The following is a 26,319-nucleotide window of genomic DNA, read 5'->3' on the forward strand; positions in this document are numbered from 1 at the left end:
GTAGTAAGCGCTGCAAACGTATGTCATTGTCATTTGAATTATTTTTTGGTTGTCTGTCAAAACAAAATATTTACTTTCTCTGATTAATGTTAAGAAGTGTTATTCGGTAATATCCAGTAATATTTAAACATTTAAGTAATTTAACTATGGACGACGACTTTTTCTACGAAAACGAAAATGATTATGATTACGAATATTCTGAAGAAAGTACATCAGAGCCTGATGTGGATTTAGAAAATCAGTACTATTTGGCCAAAAATTTGAAGGAAGAACACATAGAACAGTCAGTTAATGCCTTTCAAAAAGTACTAGAATTGCAAGGTGAACATAAAGGAGAATGGGGGTTCAAATCTTTAAAGCAACTAGTAAAGGTACATTTCAGGCTGAAGAATTATGATGCCATGATTAAGATGTACAAGGACCTATTAGGTATGTATTTTTTCAATATAATTGATATATAGGTAATATTTTATCATTAATGTATTTATATCCTTTAATAAGTATACTAAGTAAGGTTAATCATATCCCTATAAAACTGTCATTCAAGAACAACTCAAATATTCAGGGTTTTAACAACCCATATAGATCTTTAAATATTACTCACCAAATATTAACATGTTAAGCGCCATGGCGGTCCCTTGGGGCTGATATAGGAAGTACCTCACATGCCATGGAGGTCTCTAGGGACCACTGCTACATACAGTAGTTAGATTGAAAAAAGCCGGATACTTTTTGGAAAATTAAATTTTTAATGTTCTTTTAACATCCTGACAAAATTTCAACACATGGATCTAGCAGGTTTTGATTCTATAGGCCTCATATATTAACACATTCGCGGACTCTCTTCACATGTGGACATGTCTTCTTATGGAGTAATTGACTGCATATGCAGTCGTGTCCGTGATACGTGATATGTTGATATTTGTTCAATATTATCATGCAATACTGCATAATAATAACATAAAACCAAATTTATGGCGACTAACACAAACACAAGAGGTGGAAATGTTGACGCAGATCTAATCATCAATGACCAAAACTTCGAAGCGATTAAAGAGTTCATATATCTAGGGAAATCGGTTAACCCCAATAATAACACATCAGGGGAAATAAAAAAGCGAATAATAATTGCAAACAGGTGTTATCATGGTCTATCAAAGTACTTAGCTAACAAATGCCTGTCTCACAAAACTGGTATAAGGCTGTATAGAACATTGATAGTCCCGTTCTCACTTACGGATCAGAGGCATGGACGCTAACTAAAACAGATGAATCCGCTCTATCGATTTTTGAAAGAAAGGTGCTATGCAAGATATTCGGAGCAGTCTGTGAGAATGGAATATGAAGGCGTAGAGATAACTTTGAACTGCACAATATCTACAAGCAGACGTTTGGTGGAAAAGATATTACCACTGTAATTAAGCGAAACCGCCTGCAATGGGCAGGACATCTAGCCCGGGCCCCTGAATCGAACATGATAAAAAAGATTCTAATAGCACAACCCGTGGGAATGAGAAGATGGGGTAGACCAAAGCTGAGGTGGATGGATGGCGTAGCACAAGATGCCGAGAAGATAGGAGTCGGCAACTGGAAAATGCAAGCAAGGGACAGAACAGAATGGCGTAGAAAGCTTGAGAGGGTCGAGACCCTCTAAGGGCTGTAGCACCAAGATGATGATGATGACTGCTTTGGAAAATTCAAAAATTGTATAAGTAATAATGATAATAGGCTTATGTGTTTGAACATATTTAAACACAAAGGAACTTGACTCATTACATTTTCATTGTTATATAATTTACAAAACTAACATAATAAACTTACTATAGTGTTCCAGTTGTATCTATCTATAATTATGAGGGCCCTGTAAAAAAATAATATACTGTTAATGTTTTAATATTAATACTAATCATATTATTGAAAAATCTTAATACAAAGGATCGCTAACACTTCAACAGATTTTCATGTAGTTCTGCAACTATTGGTAGGTGAGCCCAAGCGGGGATTTTTGCAGTTACTCGAGCACGTCAGATTATCATATGGGGAGAAACCCGGTACCCTGCAGATGTACCTCTACCATATATTGGCTCTTAACACAGGGGAGTTCGTTAAGGGGGGCCCGAAAAAAATCTATCCTTAAAAATACTCGAAATTGTCAGATTAAGATAAGGTAAGTTAAGTATGATCGAAGCGAAGATCGGCGCATTTTATCAATGAAATTCGATATTTTTAAGATATTCTAGAAGCCTCTACAGATAAAATGTTTTAACAACCCATTAATCATTCCGAATTGGTTGATGGATATTAGTACAGTTCAAATAATTAAGACGATAATGATTTAATGAGTGAAATTTCAAGTTTTTTCTACTTTAATGACAAAAAAACAAGCTCATTAGCAAAACCCAATTAAAAATTATTTTGCACATCATATTTGAAACATTATTTGGTTGAAAAATCTTATTTTTGTTGGCAAAAAAATATATTAATTTGTCTGGATTAAATTACAGTTCTGTTTATCTTAAAACAGATATGTTACTATCAACATTAACACAGTGTTGCCAAACTGAATTTTGTTATTTTGAGTGTAAATTTTCCCAGCGATATCCGAGGGTACAATACATGCAAACGAGTGTATATTTCAAAAATCTGCCGATTTGAGCGGGGCGTAAGAAAATGGGTGAGTCAAAAAGTTTCACAAAAAAAAGCGAATATTTCGCGAAATGAATGTCAGATCGAAAAACTAAAAACTATATTTTCAATATTTTTCAAAAATCTATCGAATGATACCAAACATGACCTCTCACGGAGAGGGGTGGGGGGTAAATTTAAAATTTGAAATACAAATCCCGCGATATTTCGCAAAATAAACATCAGATCGAAAAACTGCAAAATACACTTATTCAGTACTTTTGAAAAATCTATCGAAGGATACCAAACACGACCCCCCAAGTAGGCGGTGGTGGGGGAAGGGGGGCGGTTACTTCAAAATCTTAAATAGGAGCCCCAAAATTTTTATTGCAGATTTGGATTCTTTACGTAAAAATAAGCAACTTTTATTCGAAACATTTTTTCCAATTATGGACAGATGGCGCTATAATCGGAAAAAACGATTGTTGAAAATGGAAAATTAAATTAAAAAATGGCAAGTCCCCACTAAAATGGAAAATGTTACTTAACTTTTTTTGGTTTTAGGACCTAATAATATCAACCCAGTAGGTCCCCACAGCGCTCGAGTGACTGCACATTTAGCATACTTTGCTCCCCTACCATATGACATCTGGTTCTGAAAGTACATATCTATGGGTTGGTTTCACCCACAACAACTAATTTAGTGAATAGTTATTTGTTTATTAAAATTTATTAGTCAATTATATTTTTAAGTAAATTTAATGAAAAAATCGTCTTGGTAAAAGGTATATTGATTTAAAAAGCCCCTAAAATGGTTACAAATATAAAAACAAAACGTTTTCGCTCTGTAACAAGAGCATCATCAGTGTTACAAGAACATGGTGAGCCACCCAAAAATACTAAGGTTAAAACCTTTTAAAAATAGACTAAATTTCTTATAAAAGTATATACATAATTAAATCCAAAGGATGGATATAATTCATATGGATATGGCCTTAGGGCAACATATGACTTCCACACGTGGTACGTGGGTTGCTAGGTAATAATTAATTAGGTCATTATGTTGAAAGAGGTGAACGACAACTAGTTGTTGTACCACGTGTAAGAGTCATATTATGTTGCCCTAAGGCCATATCCATAGGAATTATATCCATCCTTTGGATTTAATTATGTATATACTTTTGTAAGACATTTAGTCTATTTTTAAAAGGTTTTTAACCTTAGTATTTTTGGGTGGCTCACCATGTTCTTGTAACTTGTAACACTGATAATGCTCTTGTTACAGAGCGAAAACGTTTTGTTTTTATATTTGTAGCCCTTTTAGGGGCTTTTTAAATTAATATACCTTTTACCAAGACGAATTTTTCATTAAATTTACTTGTAGTAATTAATGGTATACAGGCAGCTACAGGAAATTCTTCCTTGTGGATGATTATATTTTTGTTGTGTCAATACAATTGTGATAATTTAATGTTAAACTGACGAATTTTCTTTGTTATAAACATTTAAAGTGAGGTTAACTTGCCAATTTATTCGAAGAATAAGTATTTATTTGATAAATAAATAAAATAAGTCTTATTTGACGTTAGTAAAACGTAGATGTGTCAGTTTTATTGGTCAAATAACTTTATTATTCGAATCAACTATGTACTATTTTTGTTGTTGGTAAAACCGGCCATGTTCAAGTTTTTCTAAAAATTTTAATAATGGTTTTTCTATGTTATTTTTATTATTTGTCTATTTTTTGATCCCATGCGAAGGCATCCTAACTTTTTTCTTTGGCCTGTTCTATATTTTATTTTACCTACCTTTTCATTAGTCGTTTCTATTCAGGTTTTTAAATACAAGATGTTTTTAAAGCATTGTCAAATATTTTTGTAACGATTCGTAAAACATATGAGTGATAGTTATTAAAATGCAGTGGATTAAAAATTTTAAAATTGAAATTAAATATTTATTATAAATCAAAAACATGTTTAAATATTTTATTCAAATTTGGTACACAAGATGCTCTTTAAGAAAGTTATTCTTTGACATCAATACAATTTTGAAAAATTTGATCAGTGGCGCACTATCACTGTTTGTGGAAACATTCCCATCCATATTTTTTATTCCACTAAAGAAATTTTTTTGCTTTATACCGATATTTTTATAAGAAAGTAGGGTACTGTATGGCCGGTGTAAAGTTCTGTCTTAATATCTGTCACATAATATGTCACTAGGCATGCATCACTGAATTAATTAAACCCGTGAGTAATGAACTATTACTCACAAGTAAAGTAATGGGTGTTTTTGTCTATTCAAAAATAGTGAATAATGAGCATGTTAGTAAACGGTTGTTGAAAAAAGATTTTAATCCTCTAGTTTTTATTTTAGTGACTACTGCTTTGAGGATTTCTTTTTAAATCCTAAGCTAATCTTTTATTTTCAGGATATATAAATAATGCTGTGACTAAAAACCAAGGTGAAAAAGCTATAAATTCCATTTTGGATTACACATCGGCTTTAAAAGATGTACAATTGCTACAAGATTTGTATGAAATTACCCTATCAACTTTAAAACACGCCAGAAACGACAGATTATGGTTTAAAACAAATACCAAATTGGGTAAAGTGTATTTGGAGAGGGGAGATTTTGGGAAAATGGCTAGTACTCTAAGACAACTTAAAGCCACTCTTACTCCTGACAGTCATGAATATGATCCCCACAAAGGTAAGTGTATAAAAGAAGTCAAACGAAATCAAGAGATGTATATCATCATAGAGTGTATATGTTACCGGCCAAACACGATTTCAGGATCTAGTTTGGCCTAGGCCAAACTAGTTTATCCTGAACGCGGTAGGATAAACTAGTTTAGCCTAAGAGAGGCTATCCTTATATTAATACAGGATAAACTAGTACGGCCTAGTATAATAAACGTTATAATATACCTACAAAGCCAAAATAAAAAGAATAGAATAGAATAATTTTTATTTGCATAAAATTTTTACATATTTAAGCAAATAACGTCAAGTAAAAGTAAAAGTGAAAAAAGAGATTGTATAAATCTGAAGTACATAGAACAATTATCATAATTAAAATTAAAAATTAGACGTTACATGTTACAAAAACAAAACAACTAATACTCCAGGTATTCCACCACAGCATATGGTTCTACAATGACCAGATATTTAAATAACTCTCTTTTAAATCTTCCAAATTGAATCTCTTGTTTTAACGTTGATGGTAACTTGTTGTGGAATTTGATACAAGGATATAGTGGACTCCATTCTGTTAGAGTAAGCCTGCGTCTAGGGATAGTTAGGTTTAGAGCTCTTGTGTGATGGGTATGATTGGGGATGTAATGGTTAAATAATGAAGGGTTCTTAAAAAGAAACTTTAAACATTCATAAATGTAGATGGCTGGAAAATTAAGTATATTTAGTAGTATAAATTTCCCCCTGCATGAGTTCTTGATTTTCATCCCACGAATAATCCGTAATACTTTTTTCTGAATGATAAGAAGCTCTGATGTTGCCACTGCACTTCCCCAGAACATGATTCCATAATGTAGTCGAGAATAAAAGTTAGCATAATAAACAGTACGAAGAGTATCCTGCTATAAGTACTCTTTAAGCACTCTTATTGAGTAGCATGCAGAGTGTAGTTTTTACATAACTGCAATAGGTGTACATCCCACTGCAGATATTGGTCAATGTAGATACCCAGGAATTTGACAGAGTTGGATATTTCTATGTGGTCTGATTGAATATTTACCACATTTGTGATCGGACCTCGAGACTGAATGGTTCTAAAATAGATGAAGACAGTCTTATCACAGTTCAACAATAATCTATTCCCAGCAAACCATCTCTCAACGCTCTCCAGATTTTCACCTGTCTTTAAGAGCAACTCTTCAACAGTTTTGGCCCAAATCAGATAATTTCAGTCATCTGCGAAATTAATAAGGCTAGATCATTCATCTGTTACAGATTCAGCAAGGTCATTGATGTATACAAGAAATAAAAAAGGTCCAAGAACACTTCCCTGGGGTACCCCCAACTCGAGATTTAGTGCTTCTGAGAGTGTTCTCTCACCATTAGTTTCCAGACAAACTCTCTGTGACCTACCTGTACCATACTTGTCAAGTTTGATCAGCAGTATTTGATGATCGAAACTGTCAAATGCTTTTGACATATCTAGAAAAGCTCCTAGTGTTTTGTTTTTTAGTTCCAAGTTTTCAAGTATTTTAGTAACAAAGTCAAATTAGCTGTATCAGTTGATTTGCCCTTTAGGAAACCATGCTGTGTTTGTTTGAGAAGATTTTTTGACCTGAAGAAGTTTTCAAGTCTATTATACATAGCTTTTTCAAAAATCTTAGAAAGGATGAGAGAAGACTGATGGGTCGATAATTTTCCACTTTAGTTGGATCACCATCATTCTTGTGCAGTGGTTTCACCAGAGCTATCTTTAAATTTTGTGGAAAGTAGCCATATAAGAAGGAATTATTTATAATGTAAGTTAGAGGATAACTTAATTCATGTGCAACATACTTAATAATATTTGTGGAAATTCCATCATGACCAGAGCAATGTTTATTTTTTAGATTTTGAATTATTTTTAGAATTTCAGTTTCAGAAACAGATAACAAAAACATACTTTCTGAGACAGTGCTGATATTAATGCTGAAGGTTTCTACTGGCTTAATTTTATTCACTGCATTTATAGCTGCATTTTCCATAAAAGTGTTGATTTCATTGGATAGAGTATTTGACTCACCTTGTAAGCCAAGAACATTGGAGCTTTTTGAGTTCCCTTTAATTTCTTTGATTATTTGCCATGAAACTTTACGACTTGTTATCACTAGTTTCCAACCTTTTATGATAAAAGTTTTTTTGAGACTCAACCAAAAGTTTATTATATCTACGCTTTTCAGCCCTATAGTCCTCTCGATACAGCTCATTATTGGCACTTTAAGTGAACAAAATATCCAGCCGCGATTTACAGGAAGTAACCTCTGGTGCACTTGTCCAACTCTCTTTAGAAATGTTGCTATTAAATCTTTTTATAGGAAAACATCGATGAAATAATGTTTCTATAATATTTTTAAATTCTTCCCATTGGCTATCTATTTGTGAAGAATGACATGCAAAGAGATTTGACCAATCCACCTGACTTAACAAGAATTTGAAATGTTGTTTCAAACATTTGAAAAACAAAAAACTCAGTTTTTTGTTTCGTCTTATATCAAATGTCAGGAAAGTACAACCGACTTCAAACTAAAATTAAGCAGTTATCTCCAACGGCATTTGACATTTTATATTCCATGTTCCAGAGCTGGGTAGTATCCGGATACTTCTGTATCCGGATACAATATCCGGATACTTTATATGTATCCGAAAGCTGTATCCAAATACTTTTTAAATTTTGTATCCGGTATCCGTATCTGTGATCAAATTTTAAAGTATTCGGCATCCGGATACTTTTTTTGATATTCGGATACTTTTAAATATTTATCGCCCGCCGATTTATCGATATCGATGAACACTTTGAGGTATTGGTACTTACAAAGGCAAATTCAAAGGCTCTTCACTTCTGACTTCGTCAGCAATTGGAATACTTTTTGTATTTCTGTATTAGTACGTTTTTATTTTAATTTAATGTTTCCTTATAAGTTTATGTTCCTAGTTTTATTATTCATAAGCAATAAACAATTTTTTGAGTACTTTCTGATTTCTTTCTCCATCATTTAATGTATTTTTATTATTATATATTACATTAAAAATACATGTACATCACAACTTTATGCCCTTCTTAAAAAAATTATTCTTCAAAGTATCCTAGGAAGTATCCGAAAAAAATATCCGGATAAGTACTTGTATCCGAATACATTTTTAAATGAAAGTATGCGTACTTTTTTAAAAAGTATCCGGATACATTTTGAGTATCCGGTATCCGGATACTTTTTTTCAGTATCCGACCCAATTCTGCCATGTTCTAATTATTCCCTCAATTTGATAATCAATTTTGCAAGCAAATTTTGCTTAGAAGCTGTTAATTATTTTAACAAGCATAGCTGTTATGTTAAAAAAAAAACACGTTTTTAGACGGTTTTAAGCAAATACCTCAAAAAGTATTATATCGAAAAAAATATTGTTAGTGTGAATGTGAAGTCTGAACATTGTATACCCAATAGAAAGCCGCGTGGTAGCTAACGAAAAGTAGGTTTTTATTCGTCAAATTCCAAGTCGAATATTTCAACGTGAAATAACCAAAAACTTTTCAGGGAAAACTAATTATACATTTTTGAAAGTATTTAAAATAGCTTTATTTTGTTTATTTTTTTTTAGTTTCTAGGATAAAAATAAGCAAGATTCGCTCAAAATAAAGTTGATCCTTTTTTTGGGCAAAAAACTAGTGAAAATCATCTCCTAATTGGCATCCCCAATGAAATTAATCGTTACCGCTTCACAAGCTGCTTTATTTATGTATTTTTTATATGCTCTGTAAGTTTTATCGGTATAAAGTATTTATTTATGAAATGGCTGTAGTAGAAAGGGCTTGAACAAGTCACTAATCACGAGTGTATGCAAATTTTGAACAGTCATATCTTAAACAGTTTTTATCTTTCAAAAAAACAAAAATCTAAGATATTCAGAAAAGCAAAACTTACATTTTTTTACTCTTTAAGAATTTCGGTAACAAAATTTATTTGTGTTTTTTTTTTTTGTTGAAAAATAAACATATTCACTCGCAAATAACTCTAAAATTGTTGACTTTAAATAATATATCAGATGTAGTTATTTCCCTTAAATCTTTAGCAAAGTAACAGAAGTAAAAAAAGAAAATGATTTTTTAAAAATTGTCGTAATTTATTTTTGTAGTAACTACTTCCCAAAACAACATAAATTTCTGTAAATTTGTTTTAAGTAAATGGTCGCTATAAAGGGGCCTACTTCTTATGGCCGCCTAGGGCCCCATGATGCCTTAAACCGTCACTGTATATTTCATACCTACTGTCATTGAAGAAAATGGGATTTCGCAAATGATGTGTTATAAATTGTAAAAATTATACAGTAAGAGCCATCGTACTAGACACATAGGAACATTGAGCTACTACAGTCCTGGACTACTACAGTCCTGGACCCTTCACTTGTTGCAATGTTTATTTTTATGTCAAGTGACGGTTAGAACGTCAGAAAATGTATAGAAACTGAATATTAACATAGAAAGTTGACAAATAATAGATCAGCTGTATTAAATACAGCTGATTTAATTTTGACGTTTATAGTTGTCATTTTGTTAAAGTTGTAAAAACCTTAAAGTATGGTACTATTCTTGGTGTTTGAATAAAATTATTTTAAAACCGAGTAATAATACTATTAACTAATGTATTTTTTGCATCAAAAAACAATTATTTTGAATAGTTTCTTGACAGTAACATGACAGGGACGAAAGTCACATCTGAGAACGGACCGGATTAGCTCATAAGCATAGCAATTAAGTACATACCTATGTGTCTAGTACGGTGACTCTTACTGTATGTTGCTCCACAGTATTGATATGATAATTATGCAATTATTATTAAAGTAAAGTTAATTAATGATATTTTGCTTGTAGTACACTGTTTACCTTTTAATCACATAACCTCAATCTTACTTTTTCTTCTTATGCTTTTTTGGGCTATGGCCTTGACAATTATCCAGTAACCAGGACTAATATAATTGGCCAATTCGGCCAATATAATTAAAAGTGCTAAAAGTGTTGCTGAGCTATGAAACCAGGTGTCGCTTTTCCGAACTTGCACGGTCTTAATATACCCTGTATATATTCAAAGAGACAGATGAAATAAATATACAAGAACATAGTTAGCTACGACACATTATGTTACCTTGATTTTATTATATTTAAATTTATTTATTTATTTAGTTTAGTTTTTTAATCGTCATAAAGCACGAGGACGCGGCGGGTGCCCGAGGTTTCGTTCGCAAAAAACTCGTTCCGGGTGCATCGCCCGAAAAACGGTGGTTTTAGCGGTTACATTCGTGGGTGTTTTCATCTGTACTCTTGAACGTATATACCTTTAGCGTCCATGGGACACCACGCGAGTCCCGCACTGTTAAATCATCGAGGACATCTTCCTTGTAGTCTTATGAGGGTTTGCACTACAAAAAAAAGATTCGGTGAAAAGATGTTAACATTTCCTCAATGTAATATTGTGCTGTCAGTTATTAATGAAATAAATACATGAAATGAATGAAATAAATTTCCACAGAATGAAATAAATACATTCAAACCCTCTAAAATGGCCACAAAGTTTTTTTCTGCTTTAAAATAACGACTTGGTCAACATTACAGCCACCATTTCATTCGTCGACGTATATTTTAATTTAATACCATGTACTTACGTTATTTATTTAAAATTTTAATTAACAGTTATTTTTGAACAGTTTTGAAAGGTAATTCCTGGTAAGTTTTGCTTCAACAAATTTTGTTTGACAAAAATAATTGTGTTTGTGCATGTTACCAGGGAAACGGCTATTAGATGTACGGAAACCGGCGGAGAACCCGTGAGAAAAAATATTTCTCACTGCAATGGCCGACTTTTCTCACTTCGTGAGAAATTTTTCGTTTTGAATGTATGTAAGTAGTGAAAGAAGTTGCACATTGTATAGCGTCAATAGAAAATAGTATATTGTACAACAATTGAGAAAAAAGACATACTTCTCACGAGCGCAGAAGTTTGTTGGCACGAGCCGAGGCACGAGGTGAGTGCCGCAAATCAAGCGAGGGAGAAATATGTAATTTTCTCATGTGTTGTTCACTGTACTTTTTCTATGGATGCGGTTTGTCAAGAGTTCAAACTTCAAATTGAAATAATTTAGATGCTTTTAGGTATATTATATGCATAAATGGAAATAAGATAATACATATACCTGTAGCCCCTGTAGGTATTTAATATTCTTAAAATTTATATACTTTAGTTATTTAAAATTATAATTAATAGAAATATTTGAACAGTTTTGAAAGGTAATTCCTGGTAAGTTTTGCTTCAACACATTTTGTTTGACAAAAATAATTGTGTTTGTATTGTGCATGTTACCAGGCAAACGGCTATCATAATATGTACGGAAACTGGCGGAGAACCCGCGAGAAAAAATAATTCTCACTGCAATGGCCGACTTTTCTCACTGCGTGAGAAATTTTTCGTTTTGATGTATGTAAGTAGTGAGAAAAGTTGCACATTGTATAGCGTCCATAGAAGAAATAGCTATTTGTATAACAAGGGAGGAAAATGCTACTTTTCCTCCCGAGAATGAAGTTTACTGCCCGACGCGTAGCGGAGGGCAGTAATCATTTAAGGGAGGAAAAGGCACTTTACTCCCGTGTTATACATATGGTTTTTCCACCTTCCTCAAATAACAAGTCCTTTTTTCATTTTTACTTAATTTATTTATGTAACTAACCAACAAAATTTATTAGAACTAAAACTAACGAGTAGGTACAATATAACTGTCAACTGTCAAATATAAGTCAACTTATTAATGTAAACATTGTTAAATCAGAATAACAATTTACTGTTTTTTACCATTCTGCAAAATACAGAGTGTTTTTAAATAAACGTTAAAATATAGATACGTAATAGAAAAAGATATTGTACAGGGCGCCAATAAGTTATATTTCATGAATGAAATACCATGACGTCACTTTTACTTTTCCTCCCTAGGGAGGAAAAATATTTTCCTCCCTAGGGAGGAAAAGTACAACTTTGCTCCCTACAATCAGGTCCGGAAAAGTATACTTTAAGTAGAGGTAGGTGGAAAAAGATTTTTTAAGTTTTTATTGAAAAAAAATGGGAATACTCGTGGTGTTCCCATTTTTGATGTGTGTAGAAATATGAACATGTATATTATAACAAGACTAATAAACAAAATAATTTATCATTTATCGTGTAATTTAAAATAAACTACATTTAGTCCAGGAACCGAAGCTTTTCACCTCGCAATTTTTACAGAATGGATCGATTTTCTTGAAAATTTGAGATTAAGTAGTGGAGTGTCCAAGGACCAAAATCATGATGCCGAAAGGCGCTTTTACCATGGGGGTGGTTGTCACCCCATCTCGGGGGGTGGAAATTTTATATTATATTTTGACCGCAAAAGTTGATTAAAAGACGTTCTATACATTTTTTTGATAAAATTAATAGTTTTCGATTTATTCGCTATCGAAAGTGTTAGTTTTATATCGAAAATATCAATGTTTTTCGATTATACTCATTTACGATTCACTCAATTTTTGCCGTAGAAAAAAATTTTTCAAACCAAACTCTTGGAAATTAAATAGCCTACAATTTCATATTTAAACATTTTTTTGTATCTGTGATGCTAATCTTTCTATTCTGAAGAATATGGCATTTTTTACCAAACTACAAAAATTCCTTATTCGCTTTTAACTCCAGTTTTTTTTAAATAATCATTCTAAGTTAGTCAAACTTCTAGAACCTATTATTAATACATAAATAAAGAAGAATGAATAAGGCCGATGACTAAAAACACCGCGAACTTACATTTTATTATGCATCCAATTGGATTTCTCCTTTTTTTTTTGAAAAAAATATATTGATTTTTAACCGTAACTTTTTTATTTTTTATCTTAGAAAGTTTGGTAAAAAATAATTTTGTAGGTTTTTACAAGATCTATAAGCCTATTAATATTAAATCTTTTTAAAATTCCTTTGCCGCAAAAAAAGGTGACTTTGAAAGGGTTGGTAAAGGTGGTTTTTGCATGTTATTACAAGTTTTAATTATTGTCAATAGCTCACTCAATTTTTGCCGTAGAAAAAATGTTTGCAAACCAGGTTCTTGGAAATTAAATAAGCTACAATTTCATTTTTTAACAATTTTTTCGTATCTCTGATGCTTATCTTGCTATTCTGAAAAAAAGGCCATTTTTTTCCAAACTACAAAAATTCGTTATTCGCTAACTCCATTTTTTAATTAATCACTCTAAGCCGGTCAAACTTCTAGAAACTATTAATAATACATAAATAAAGAAGACCAAATAAGGTCAATGACTAATTTTAATTAATATGGTGATTAGGGGGTTGAAAAAATAGGGACTGACATTCTGTTCATTATAAGTCACTTTTTTTTTAGGTAGGTACTTTTTTTTTTATTTCTGGAGATAGATATTTTTAAATACTTTAAATTAGTTTGAACAAGTTATCCTCGAAAAATGCATAGTTTTCCCGTCTTTTGACTTTGAAACTGCAATATTTAGCATTTGATGAAGAAGAGCTAACATATAATAAAATATAGCTCTATTACTATTGGTCTTAAAGAAAATAAAAAAAAACGGGTTTGTGTGTGTGTGTGAGAGAGAAAAAATGGTTTGGATGCGGGTCCGTTAGCCACAGATTTTTATTTTATTTTTACCTCAATTTATTAGTTTTGTTATATTTATACCTATTTTACTTAAATGACTATATTTGTTTCTCTCAAGTAGTTAATGAGTAATTTAAATATTTCCATTTTATGACAACTTATTAATTAGATATTCTATACTAATTTGAAAATGAACTTGTGTTTGTCGTAAATTGTAATATAATTGATTTATATCTCTCGTTAATTTTGCATTCAAAGAAAATATGGTTCAAATCTCTAATCGAAACATTATCACAAAAACAGACTGATGAATTAACTATTCCTAATTTGTGCAGATGTGCCTCATATTTTCCGTGTCGAGTTTTTAATCTGACGATAGTAGAAATATCTTGCTTTGGCAGGTTATACTTAAATATGTATTCAGGTGGCGGAGGAAGTTCTTGATGTAAAGAAAAATATAAATTTTCTGATATGCTTGAAATATTTTTCCATTGTTTTTTCCATATTTTATTTATTCTAGCTTTGACGTCATTTATTGCATCTGTCGATAAGATCTGAGTTAGAATCTAACCATTTTTTATTGCTTCTTTGGCCAACTCATCCACTTTCTCATTACCCAGTATACCGGCATGCCCTTTTGCCCATATAAATACTACTTCCACTTTAGACAAATTATTTTTTATATTACATAAAATTTTTGATTTGTATGAACTAAAATCAGTGTTTTCAATTGCATATATTGCAGATCTGGAGTCTGTTATTATCACAACTTTTTCAATATTATTCTCTTTGCTCCATTCTAGAGCTTTTTCGATGGCTGTAATCTCAGCTGTAAAAATACTACTAATACTAGATAATTTGTAATTATTATGTTGATGGGTATTTTGCACATACATAGCACATCCTACTCCTGTTTGATTTTTAGAACAGTCGCTGTAAATTACTGTGTAATCCACAAAGTCTCTCAGTATAGATTTTACTAAAATATTATTTAAATGATTTGATTCTGTATATTTAGGAATTATGATTCTTGGTTGTTTTAATCAAAGTTTTATACGGAAATTTATAAATTGGTAGTAATTTACTGTTGTGTAAATCTGTATAATTCCTGGTTTCATTGAATGCATCTGTTAGTGGTGGTGAATTTTTTATTCTCCAATATTTGCTAGTTAAGTTTTCCATGTTTAATAAAGCCAGATTTGTTAAAAGGTCTGACTCAGTGTTTCTTAGCTTTATGCACCATTTTTGAGCTAAAAATTGTCTACGTAAATTTAATGGGATTTCATTACACTCTGCTACCATAACGTTTGTTGGAGTGGACACCATTGCACTTAAACATATTCTCAAGCATCTGTATTGTATCCGATCTAATATTTTTAAATTCGTATTGCTTGCTGATCCATATATCCAACACCCATAGTCTACGACTGACCGAATACAAGCATTGTAGAACAATAAAGCTGTTTTGGGGTCTGCACCCCATTTTCTGTTGGTAATACACCTTAGTATATTATTTATTTTTTCACACTTACTTAAAAAACGGTTTTGTTTGTTTTTTCAAAAGGTACATTTTTGTTAAGTAAAGTTGTTTTGATAAAACCAAAACTTTTGGAGTTATTAGCAGAAAACTTATTTAAAACATTGATTTTTTCGATATAAAACTAACACTTGCGATAGAGAATAAATCGAAAACTCTTAATTTTATCAAAAAAACGTATAGAACGTTTTTTGCTTAGAAATAATGTTTTTACCAACTTCTGCGGTCAAAATATAATAAAAAATTTACACCCCCGAGATGGGGTGGCAACCATCTCCATGGTAAGAGCGCCTTTCGGCATCATATAGATTTTGATCTTTGGACTATCCACTACTTATTCTCAAATTTTCAGGCAAATCGATCAATTCTGTAAAAATTGCGAGGTTTTGTACTATTTTAAGCTTCATTACTTGGACTAATTCTATGTGTTCAATTTTGAATTTTGTTACACTCGTATCCTTTAACTGAACTATTTTAAAAAATTGAGTTCTTTTGCATTCGATAATAAAGCAATATAACGCTATAGTTAACATGCCAATTCTTTCGTCACAATAAACAATTATTTCTTCTCTTCCATTGTTTAGGTACTCAACTTCTCGAAATATATGCGTTGGAAATTCAGATGTATACACAGCAGAAAAATTACAAGCAACTTAAAGAATTGTACGAACGTAGCCTTAAAGTACGTTCGGCCATTCCACATCCTCTTATCATGAGTATCATCAGAGAATGTGGCGGAAAGATGCATCTGAGATCGGGAGATTATGAGAAGGTAAAATAAGAAATAATTATTTGATGCTTGCAATGTGTCAGGCTTAAGAAATTTAACATATCTGAAAAAAAAACGGGAAAATTGGGAAAAACAGGTTTTTCCGTTTTTTTTTCAGACCACTGGAAAAATTGGAAAAAATGGAAAAATTTAAATATTGTTTCATTGAGACTTGAAACGTAAAAAAATACCAATTTTAAACTCGTTTAAATATATTTTGTAAAAATAATAATAATAATATCTAAGATATAAGTACAAACATGACGTATATACGGTCAAAAATTATAATTATTATGTAATAATTCAAAGCCTCAAAACCAAAACTTCAAATGTAGAAAGTACATTATTTAACCAAAGCGCTCAGTGGTATATTTTAATCTGAGTCTGGATCTTCAGACCAAGCATCTGATTCAGACTCGAACCCTGCCTCATCATCCTGGACGGATAAAACAACATGATTTTTGTCAGTTTCTTCTAAAAGTGGATCTGGTCTAGCATCGTAAATGAATATTTGTGTTTCGTTTATAACCCAATTTAAATGAATAGCAACAACTTCTGAATTTTATCCTGTGATAATATATGAGGCTGTGTAAAGACCAGTTTCTTTCTGAAGAGGCGGAAGATAGAGATCCATTTAAAATTCGGGAGGCAATTGGCATAAGTTGCTGCGATGTACACAAACCTTGCCACCATATAACGGGATGAGTATTATTCGCACTATCCCATAAAGAATTTAGACCAAAAGAATCCAGTTTAACCACCTTCCCTACATCTAGATTTAGTGAATGAGCCATTTCAGAAATGTAAGTCTATAGCTTCCATTAGTTGGTCTTCATTCAATTGTTCTCCTTTAAAGCGAGCACCAAGAAGATTGGCTGCAAAGTAAATCTATTTAGAACAAAATTCGTAGCGTTCTTCAACATATTTTAGCAAGCTTTCGATAAGAGAACTAGTCTGGTCAACTTGTTGGAGAATATTTAATATTGTGTCTTTTATAATTAAAGACAAAAGGCACTTCTGATAATATAGATCTATCTAATTCTACAAATTTATCGATTTTAATACGGGATGCAGAATTTGTTTATTTGATTTGTTTATAATAACAAATTTCAATTTTTCCGTATTTTTCCTTTTTTCCTGTTTTTTTTTTCGGAAGAAAATAGGTTTTTTTCCTGTACCCAATTTTTCCGGAAGTTTTAAATCTCTAGTCAGGCTTACCATTTTTTGATATAATTAGTCACTTTAGTTTTTTAAATAAAACACCGTTCAACAGTTCAACGGTATAAAATACTTTCGCTTTTATATAGTCTGTAACATCTTAAAAAATCAAACAAAAGCCTTCTTTCTTCTTGTTACGGTGCGCGGTGCCTATCGGTTGCGGATGTTGGCGATCAGCTTGCTATCCTAATTTTGCTTGCTGCTATTCTGAATAGTCCCATTGTCGATGTATTAAACCACTTTCTCAGGTTTTGAAGCCTGAGGATAGTCCTCTCCTTCCAAATACCTTGCCCTGAAGAATGAGCTGCAACAAGCCATATCTCTGTTCATTCCTCATAACATGGCCAGATATTTAGTTTGCGCTCTTTGATGGTGTTAATTATCTCGCATTCCTTGCCTATTCTTATAATTAGTCACACGATCCACCCACGAAATTCTTACCATGCGCCTGTAACACCATATCTCGAATGCCTCGAGTTTTCTTAAAGAAGCTTCGGAAAGTGTCCACGCCTCAACTCCGTATAATAACGTAGAAAATACATAGGATCTGATGATAGAGATTTTGGTACCAAGTGGTAAATCGTAACTTCTGAAAATCGACTTCATCGTTATGAACTCTGATCTCGCTTTTCCTATGCGTTGTTTTATTTCAGTTGAGTGGCCCCACTGGCTGTTTATGTTGGTATCAAAGTATGTGTAGCTGTCCTCCCTGTAAATTGGTTGTTGGTTAACCAAAAGCTGTGTATTTAATATTTCGGCTTACTGACTACCATGTACTTTGTTTTTTTTTTTCGTATCGAGATCAAGTCCGTGTTCTCTACTTATATCTGATATGCGCGACATTATTCTTTGCAAACCATCTAGCTAGACTATCTGCAAAACTACTGCGTCGTCGGCATACCTAATGTTGTTTAGACGCACTTTGTTGACTAATAGGCCTTACTGTAGTTCTCCCAGCGCTTGCTCGAAGATATATTCAGAGTATTTATTAAACAACACCGGGGACAGAATGCATCCTTGCCTGCTCACTCCTCTATCTAAGGAGACTGCCTCTGTCAATTGGTCATCTACTTTAATATTAGCAGTTTGGTTGTAATATAAATTATTTATGATTCTCTTAAGTCTCTTATCATCGAATCCCGCTTCTTTCAAGATGTATATGAGGCTATCATGCTTTACTCTATCAAATGCTTTTTTGTAGTCGACAAAACAAATAGATGTACACGTCACAGTTAACATCCTTGTATCTTTGCATAAGCACTTGGACAGCGAATAGAGCCTCTCGGGTGCCAGAGGAATCGCTGAATCCAAACTGTGCCCATGATACTTGTTCAAACAAAAGCCTAGAAATGCCTAATCGGCTCAATAAATGTTTGATTCATACTATCTACAAGTAAATTTAAACATAATCAAAAGTTTACTACATTGCTAAATTAATGTCTAACTAATTGTTCAAGATGTCCTTCGTTGTTAATTTTACAGTACCCTAAACGATGGTAGACCGCGTCTATTACATTTCTCCATGTTCCTCTAGAAATTAATATGAGTTCATCCATAATTATGTACATTGGCTCTGCTACCTTGCTGGTTTAGTTTTATAAATTGTACTTTTCAAGTATCCCCAATAAAAATAATCCACTGTGGATTTACCTCACTCCCAATACCTTCTTCTTCTTCGTCGTCTAGCCATTCACGTCCACATCTGATCATAAGCCTCTTCAAGTCTTCCTTTCCATTGTTTTTTGTTGTACGCTACTTGCAGCCAATTTTTCCCGGCAGTTCGTTTCAGATCATCTGTCCATCTCATAGGAGGTCTGCCTTTGGCTCTTTTGTGTTGGTATGGTCTCCAGGTCTAGAATTGCTCACTCCAATACCTTAAATGGCTTAAATTCTGGCGTAAATGGCTTAAATTCTTACATTTCTACACAGTGTAAATATTGCTTCGTCGCCAAAACATATCTTGTTAACGAAGTTTTCGTCAGTTACAATTTTTGTTGTCATTTCCTCACTAAACTGTACTGTCGTAGTCATCTTCATATAATTCTTGCATCAACTGAATTTTCTAGGGTTTATGTGGATCTTCAACAAAACAAATCTAAAACAAAGTTTTATTTAATCGAAAACAGTTTTCTGTCTGCCTGTTCGAATGCCATCCTCGTCTTCTTCTTCTTAAAGTCCGTCTCCTATCGGAGGTTGGAAATCATCACAGCTATTCTTATTTTACTGGCGGCCGCCCTAAATAGGCCGATGGAACTGCAGCCGAACCATTCCCTCAAATTTCTTAACCAAGATATTCTGCGCCTGCCGATACTTCTCTTACCCCTGATTTTACTCTGGATGATCAGTCTCAGCAGCGAGTATTTGTCACCTCTCATAACATGGCCAAAGTATTCAAGCTTTCTTCTTTTAACAGTAAGTACATCTTCACATCTTCATATCCTCGTCCAGTTACTCAAAACGCTTTACAATTTTTTGTACTGTCGATAGAAGAATAGTTGGGGAAAGTATCGTTGAACAGGTTGAATACTTCACTATATAGGCCAGGGTAATAAGACAAAAATCTACCCTGTTCGTGACACTTCAGCAGCCAGGGTACGGAAGCGTTTTTTCGACAGGTAATATCTCTAGGAACAAATTATAACTATTTCCTGCGTAGGATCTGGCGGCCATTTTTATTTATAAACAATTAACTGTCAAAAAATGGCATTTTCCCCCTTTTTTTCAAATTAACGGAAAACAGTGAAACTTCTGATTTTTTTAGTACCAATATCTTCGAGATTATGGAAAAAGCTTTAAAATGACGTATTACAAAGTTTGATATACTCATTTATTGTTAATATAATTGCGAAAAAAGGTCGGAATTGCAAAAAAAAATATTTTCTCAATAACTGTTGTAAAAATTAGTGTACAGCTTTGAAATTTTTGTCAAATGAGGGTTCTTTGGTGCTTAATATGTGGTAAAAATTTCAAAGCTATTCATTCAATTGTTAAAATTTTATTCAAATTGTTTATCCCAGAGAGCATTTTTTTACAATAACATAAGTCAGAAAAAAATGACCTTAGAATCATTCCACAGGTGTCAAATGAAAGAGCATGAGCTACATTTTCAACATGGTTTAAAAAAGTGAATAAAAAATGCATTTATTAGTAATAAATAATTATGCAAAAGTATCGTCAATTTTTCTTTATAAACTTTTTGAATAACTTTTTCCAAAAAAATTAACTTTTTTACCCTGTTTTAAGTGCACAAGTTATAAGTAATGTTATCTATATCATAATTGATAAAAAATTGTAATAAATATGTATAATTTCTTATATAACAAAATAAAAAGTTTATAAGGAAAGATTTACGATACTTTTGCATAATTATTTATTAATGCATTTTTTATTCACTTTTTTTAAACCAAGTTGAAAATATAGCTCATGCTCTTTCATTTGACACCTGTGGAATGGTTCTAACGTCATTTTTTTCTTACTTATGTTATTGCAAAAAAATGCTCTCTGGGATAAACAATTTGAATAAAATTTAAACAATTGAATGAATCGCTTTGAAATTTGTATCACATATTAAGCACCAAAAAACCCTTATTTGACAAAAATTTCAAAGCTGTACAGTAATGTTTACAACAGTTATTGCGAAAATAATTTTTTTTTTTGCAATTCCGACCTTTTTTCGCAATTATATTAACAATAAATGAGTATATCAAACTTTGTAATACGTCATTTTAAAGCTTTTTTCATAATCTCGAAGATATTTGTACTAAAAAAACCATAAGTTTCCCTGTTTTCCATTGATTTGAAAAAAAAAGTGAAAAATGCCATTATTTGACACTTAATTGTTTATAAATAAAAATTGCCGCCAGATCCTACGCAGGATATAGTTACAATTTGCTCTTATAGGTATTATCTGTCGAAAAAACGCTTCAGTACCCTGGCTGTTCAAGTGTCATGGAAAAAACCTTATTACCCTGGACTAATAAGATCTTTTTCTATCGCCGTAGCCCTTCGCCAGTAATTCGCCCTTTTTTTAAAACCATATTTATTGTAGAGCTTTTAAAAAGTACATAACACAACTGTCAGCTTTCCGACATAATTCATATTTTTAGAGTTCTTGTACATCTGTTATCTTTTGTTATGTGTGCGGTATAATGTATTGAATAGATTTTGTCTTTGTAGTCTTTCTAATTGTTTAACTTTTTAATTTATACTGCATACGGGCAATATGCAACACGAAAAGGTATTTTATTATAAACGTGAAAATTATTTTTAAGGCGTACACAGATTTCTTCGAAGCTTTTAAAAATTACGATGAAGCTGGCAATCCTCGTCGAATCAACTGCCTGAAGTATCTTATACTTACCAGTATGCTGTTGGTTTCTGCTATAAATCCATTCGACTCACAAGAAGCTAAACCGTATAAGAATGACGCGGAAGTAAAAGCAATGACACAGTTAATCTCAGCTTTTCAGAATAATAATATCAAAGAATTTGAAACAATTTTCCAGGTAAGTCCAAATATATTTAAGAAGTAATTTGATGTTTTTTTACAATTCTTTGACAACTAAATAACAAAAATGATAACACGCAACTGTAAATTTGCCCCATCCCTAATAATGGTCTCGGCGCCAGAGGGGCCACCGTGTACTTTTCAATTCTGATGGACAAACTCAACGGTTTCTTATGGATTTTTGGCTGTTGATTACGAATTTCGAGGGTGGATTTCGATCCGAGTGGTCAAAAAATTGTTATAAACAATTTAATTGTAAGGCTCTGGCTCATAAACTAAAAGAGATAAAAAAAGTTTCAAATTAAATTTGTTCCTTAAAAAAAACGAAGAGAAAAACATTTAGTAAACTTAAATCCAATAATTAGAACTCAAGATATTGTAAAATAAGTGCACAATGCTAATTGCAAATTGCAAAATAATTATTTTTCGAAGTTTTATCGGTCGTAACTCGGCTTCTACGCATGCAAATGAGCTTTAGAAGGTCTCATTTTAAAGCTAAATAATAGGCTTCCAAACAAAGTTTATTAAATTACTTTATCTCTATTTGTTTTCAAGTTATATCCGTTTGAAGTTGTAATTTTCTTTAAAAAATTGTACATTAATTTGTTTATAAGGGTTTCAAGCAAAGTTGAGCTATAAACATTTATACTTTAATTAACTTTAATGATAGAAGAACTCAAAAGGATCAATTTGAGATATCGATATCGAATATCGATATTGATAAAGATATCGATATTTTAATGGCGCGCTATGAGGCGCAAGATCGGCTCACAGTCAAGTAAGTGACGAAATTCGTAGCCAATATATCGATATCTTGGCCAAAAATAAACTTAAGAGCATTTTCGTTAGCTCAAAATGTTCCTTTTGAGTTCTTCTAACATTATTGTTAATTAAAGTATAAATGTTAATAGCTCAAATTTGCTTGAAACCCTTATAAACACATTATTGTATACTTTTTTTTAAGAAAATTATAACTTCAAACGGGTATAACTTTAAAACAAATGCAGATAAAGTAATGTAACAAACTTTGTTTGGAAGCCTATTAATTAATGTTGTTCTGAAGCTATTTTCTTGTGGCATTTTTGTAATTAACTAGTTTTGATGGGAAATAAGCCACAATTTTACTAAAAAAAATAATTTTATTAACGTTTCGACGTCCAAATCGGACGCCGTTGTCAAAATACAAATAAAATTAATGAATTAAACAAAAATGTTGTTGCTTAGTAAAAAATTCTTCTAATAATGTATTTAATCTGACTCATTTAATTAAGCTTTAAAATGAGACCTTCTAAAGCTCATTTGCATGCGTAGAAGCCGAGTTACGACCGATAAAGCTTCGAAAAATACTTATTTTGCAATTACCATTGTGCACTTATTTTACAATATCTTGAGTTCTAATTGTTTAATTTAAGATTGGTAAACGTTTTTTTTTGTTTTTTATTGAGGAACAAATTTTATTTGAAACATTTTTTTATCTGTTTTAGTTTATGAGCCAGGGTCTTATAAACAATTAAATTGTTTATAACAATTTTTTGACCACTCGGATCGAAATCCACCCACGAAATTTGTAATCATCAGCCAAAAATCCATAAGAAACCGTTGAGTTTGTCCATCGGAATTGAGAAGGACACGGTGACCTCTATTTGGCGCCTAGACTATAACGTTGCTTAGCCCCATCCCTAATACCAATATGGTATAACTAGACCCAAACCCAGACATCTAAAGAGAAAGTTATCCTCCAATACCAAGTTGTTCTATTTGGTCCACATATTGTTAAGAAAAAGCGTCGGGTTTGGGGGAGAGGGGGGAGAAATAGGTAAATTCGTAGTTTTTTACGTTTTTCGTCAATATTTCTAAAACTATGCTGTAGCGTTTATTGCAGCGACTAAACCTGCGATAAATCGCTGCGATGTACCGTTTACACACGACGATAAATTTAAACAACTGGATTGTAACGATAAATTTCTCGCATTTATCGCGGCGTCTAAACGCTGCCCTAGTTAAAATAAGTTAGTTCAGGCTTTATTGATAGAATTCTATCGGTTCCTTTGATATTTCGTTATATCGGTTTATTTACTATAGCTACATATAAATTAATATATTATCTTGTTTGAAGAATTGATGACAACCGAAGGATTTAATCAATGTATTTTTTAGGAAAACAAAGAGAGTTTGATGGGCGATCCTTTTATTCACGAAAGTATCTCAGATCTGCTTACCCGTGTACGAACAAAGGCGCTTCTTGCTATACTAAAACCGTACCGAAACATAAAACTGGAGTTCATCAGTAAAGAATTGGGAATTAATGAAGAAGATGTCGAGAGTCTGCTAGTATCTTGCATATTAGACAAGTCCATCGACGGTAAAATTGATCAGATGCGCAGGGTTTTTATAATGACGCCACCGGACTACAACAGAAAGTACTATGCTATACAAAAATTAAGTGAGCAGATTGAAAGGCTTACCTTAAGTATTGGAGAGTAAACAGATCTCGCCGGTTCCTATCTTTTATATGTTTATATATTTTCTTTTGTTCAGCTCAGTCTTAGATTTAGTTAAAATAAAGATCTATTTTTACATTGCTTTTAGTTTTCTTTGATTAACATATATTTCTTTTAATTCGATACCAAACGAGTATTAGTAGTAACAAAATTACTTATTCCAAAACAATATTAGTCCAGAGAAATAAGGATTTTCTCAGGACACAGATCCAAGGAGCTGACTACTTTTTTAGTTATTGTAGACCTATAGGAAGAAAACCTACCTGATTCCTGCATAGAGTTCGCATCCGATTTTTAATTATTAACAATTTAGTGCAAAAAACGCAATTTTTTCGATTTTTTGCACCCCATTCAAAAGCTAAATAATTGACATAGAATTACAAAATTTGATTTTTTAGAACATTAAAAAAGCTTCAAAATACCGATTTTTGAATGTTAAAAAGTCAATTTGTTGCTTCGCAAATTGCAAAATAAATGAAAATGGTTTTTGGTTAATAACTTTTACTAAATTTAGCCTAGAATTTTAGAGTTTCACCGAATATTGGGTATTTTGGTACTTAACAAACCCTCAAAATTTGATTAAAAGTTGTTCTATTGGTTTATCCCAGAGACCCTTATTTTGCAATAATATAAGACAGAAAATAATGAAGGTAGGGCCAATTCTGCGTATGCCAAATGAAAGTAGAAAAGTGATACTATCAAAATGTACTAAAAAAAGATAATAAAATTATCTAATAGATATAGTCAAAAATCCTAATGCCAAATTTCTGAAATTTTGTAGTTTATAAACATTTAAAATAACTTTAAAAATATTATCTGTAGAAACAGTATTTTTATATATTCGAAAAGCTAGTATTTTAACACGAATTTTCAAATAAAGAAATTTAGCCTGGGTTCATTTGGGACAAAGTTAGCATGTGTTTTTTTTAATTCAGAGCTAATTTGTTTATAATAATTAAATAATCTGATTAATGCCATTTTAAAGAATGGGATTTGTATTTTATGTTAACAAATTTGCACAAACATTGTACCTTCACAGCACCCTCTACGATTTTTCAAAAATGTAGTTCAAATGGTTACTAGGGGGAATCTACAAATCCACTGAGGTAAAATACCGAAAAAGCAATTTCAAGCTAATACAATTTTCTGTATCTTCGGATCAACTCGATGGATTTTTATCTTTCTTTTTTTAATTTGTATGTAATTTCTACGTACATTACAAATATGCAATTTGTTTATAAGTTTATTAATTAATAAACAGTCTAATTTGTTTAAAGAATTCTTTAAAAAATATTTTTTTTTCAAAAATCTATTTGTTTAATCATAGTATTATTAATGACCATAGAAAAAGTTAAAGTACACTTTAATAAATAAATTATTTTTATTAGATAATTTGTTCAAGATAATGTAGGATAATAGAATAATGTAGGATAATAGATAACAGAATAATGTAGAATAATGTAGGATAATAATTTGTTCAAGAACCTATTTATAAAAGTGTACCTTAGCTCTTTCTATGATTAATAATGATAGTATGATTAAAAACATGGATTTTTGGGAAAAAATTATTTTTTAAACAAATTAGACTGTTTATTAATTAATAACTGTCTAGACAAATTGAATATTTGTAATGTACAGAAAAATTACATACAAATTAAAGAAAAAAAGATCCAAATATATTCAGTAGATCCCGAGATATAGAAAATGATTGTAGTTTTAAGTTACCTTTTTTAGTTTTAGAACTCGTGCATTTGTCGGCTCCAAGCTCCCCCTTTACTTACCACAACTAGTCACCAAT

The 26,319-nt window shown here is 31.8% G+C and overlaps 2 protein-coding genes across 2 annotated transcripts in view; one reads left to right on the forward strand and one right to left on the reverse strand.

Annotated features, from left to right (window-relative positions):
- LOC114341410 (COP9 signalosome complex subunit 2) lies at positions 1–24,601 on the forward strand. Its single transcript, XM_028292212.2, has 5 exons — positions 1–429; positions 5,057–5,338; positions 16,111–16,298; positions 21,785–22,018; positions 24,178–24,601. The coding sequence occupies exons 1-5, from the start codon at positions 147–149 to the stop codon at positions 24,502–24,504; spliced, it is 1,314 nt and encodes a 437-aa protein (XP_028148013.1). The 5' UTR covers positions 1–146; the 3' UTR covers positions 24,505–24,601.
- The window catches only part of LOC114341392 (leucine zipper putative tumor suppressor 2 homolog), a 621,793-nt gene that overhangs the window by 560,472 nt on the left and 35,002 nt on the right, over positions 1–26,319 (reverse strand). Inside the window, exon 2 of the mRNA XM_050652486.1 lies at positions 1,822–1,861. The gene's annotated coding sequence lies outside the window, so the exon portion shown is untranslated. The remainder of the gene's footprint in view (positions 1–1,821; positions 1,862–26,319) is intronic.

Source organism: Diabrotica virgifera, chromosome 5, assembly GCF_917563875.1.
Source record: "Diabrotica virgifera virgifera chromosome 5, PGI_DIABVI_V3a".
Lineage (NCBI taxonomy): Eukaryota > Metazoa > Arthropoda > Insecta > Coleoptera > Chrysomelidae > Diabrotica > Diabrotica virgifera.

Coding starts and splice junctions, on each gene's coding strand:
- LOC114341410 (XM_028292212.2), top strand. CDS start 147: ATGGACGACGACTTTTTCTACGAAAACGAAAATGATTATGATTACGAA. Junction 430..5,056: donor GATGTACAAGGACCTATTAG/GTATGTATTTTT, acceptor TTTTATTTTCAG/GATATATAAATAATGCTGTG. Junction 16,299..21,784: donor GATCGGGAGATTATGAGAAG/GTAAAATAAGAA, acceptor ATTATTTTTAAG/GCGTACACAGATTTCTTCGA.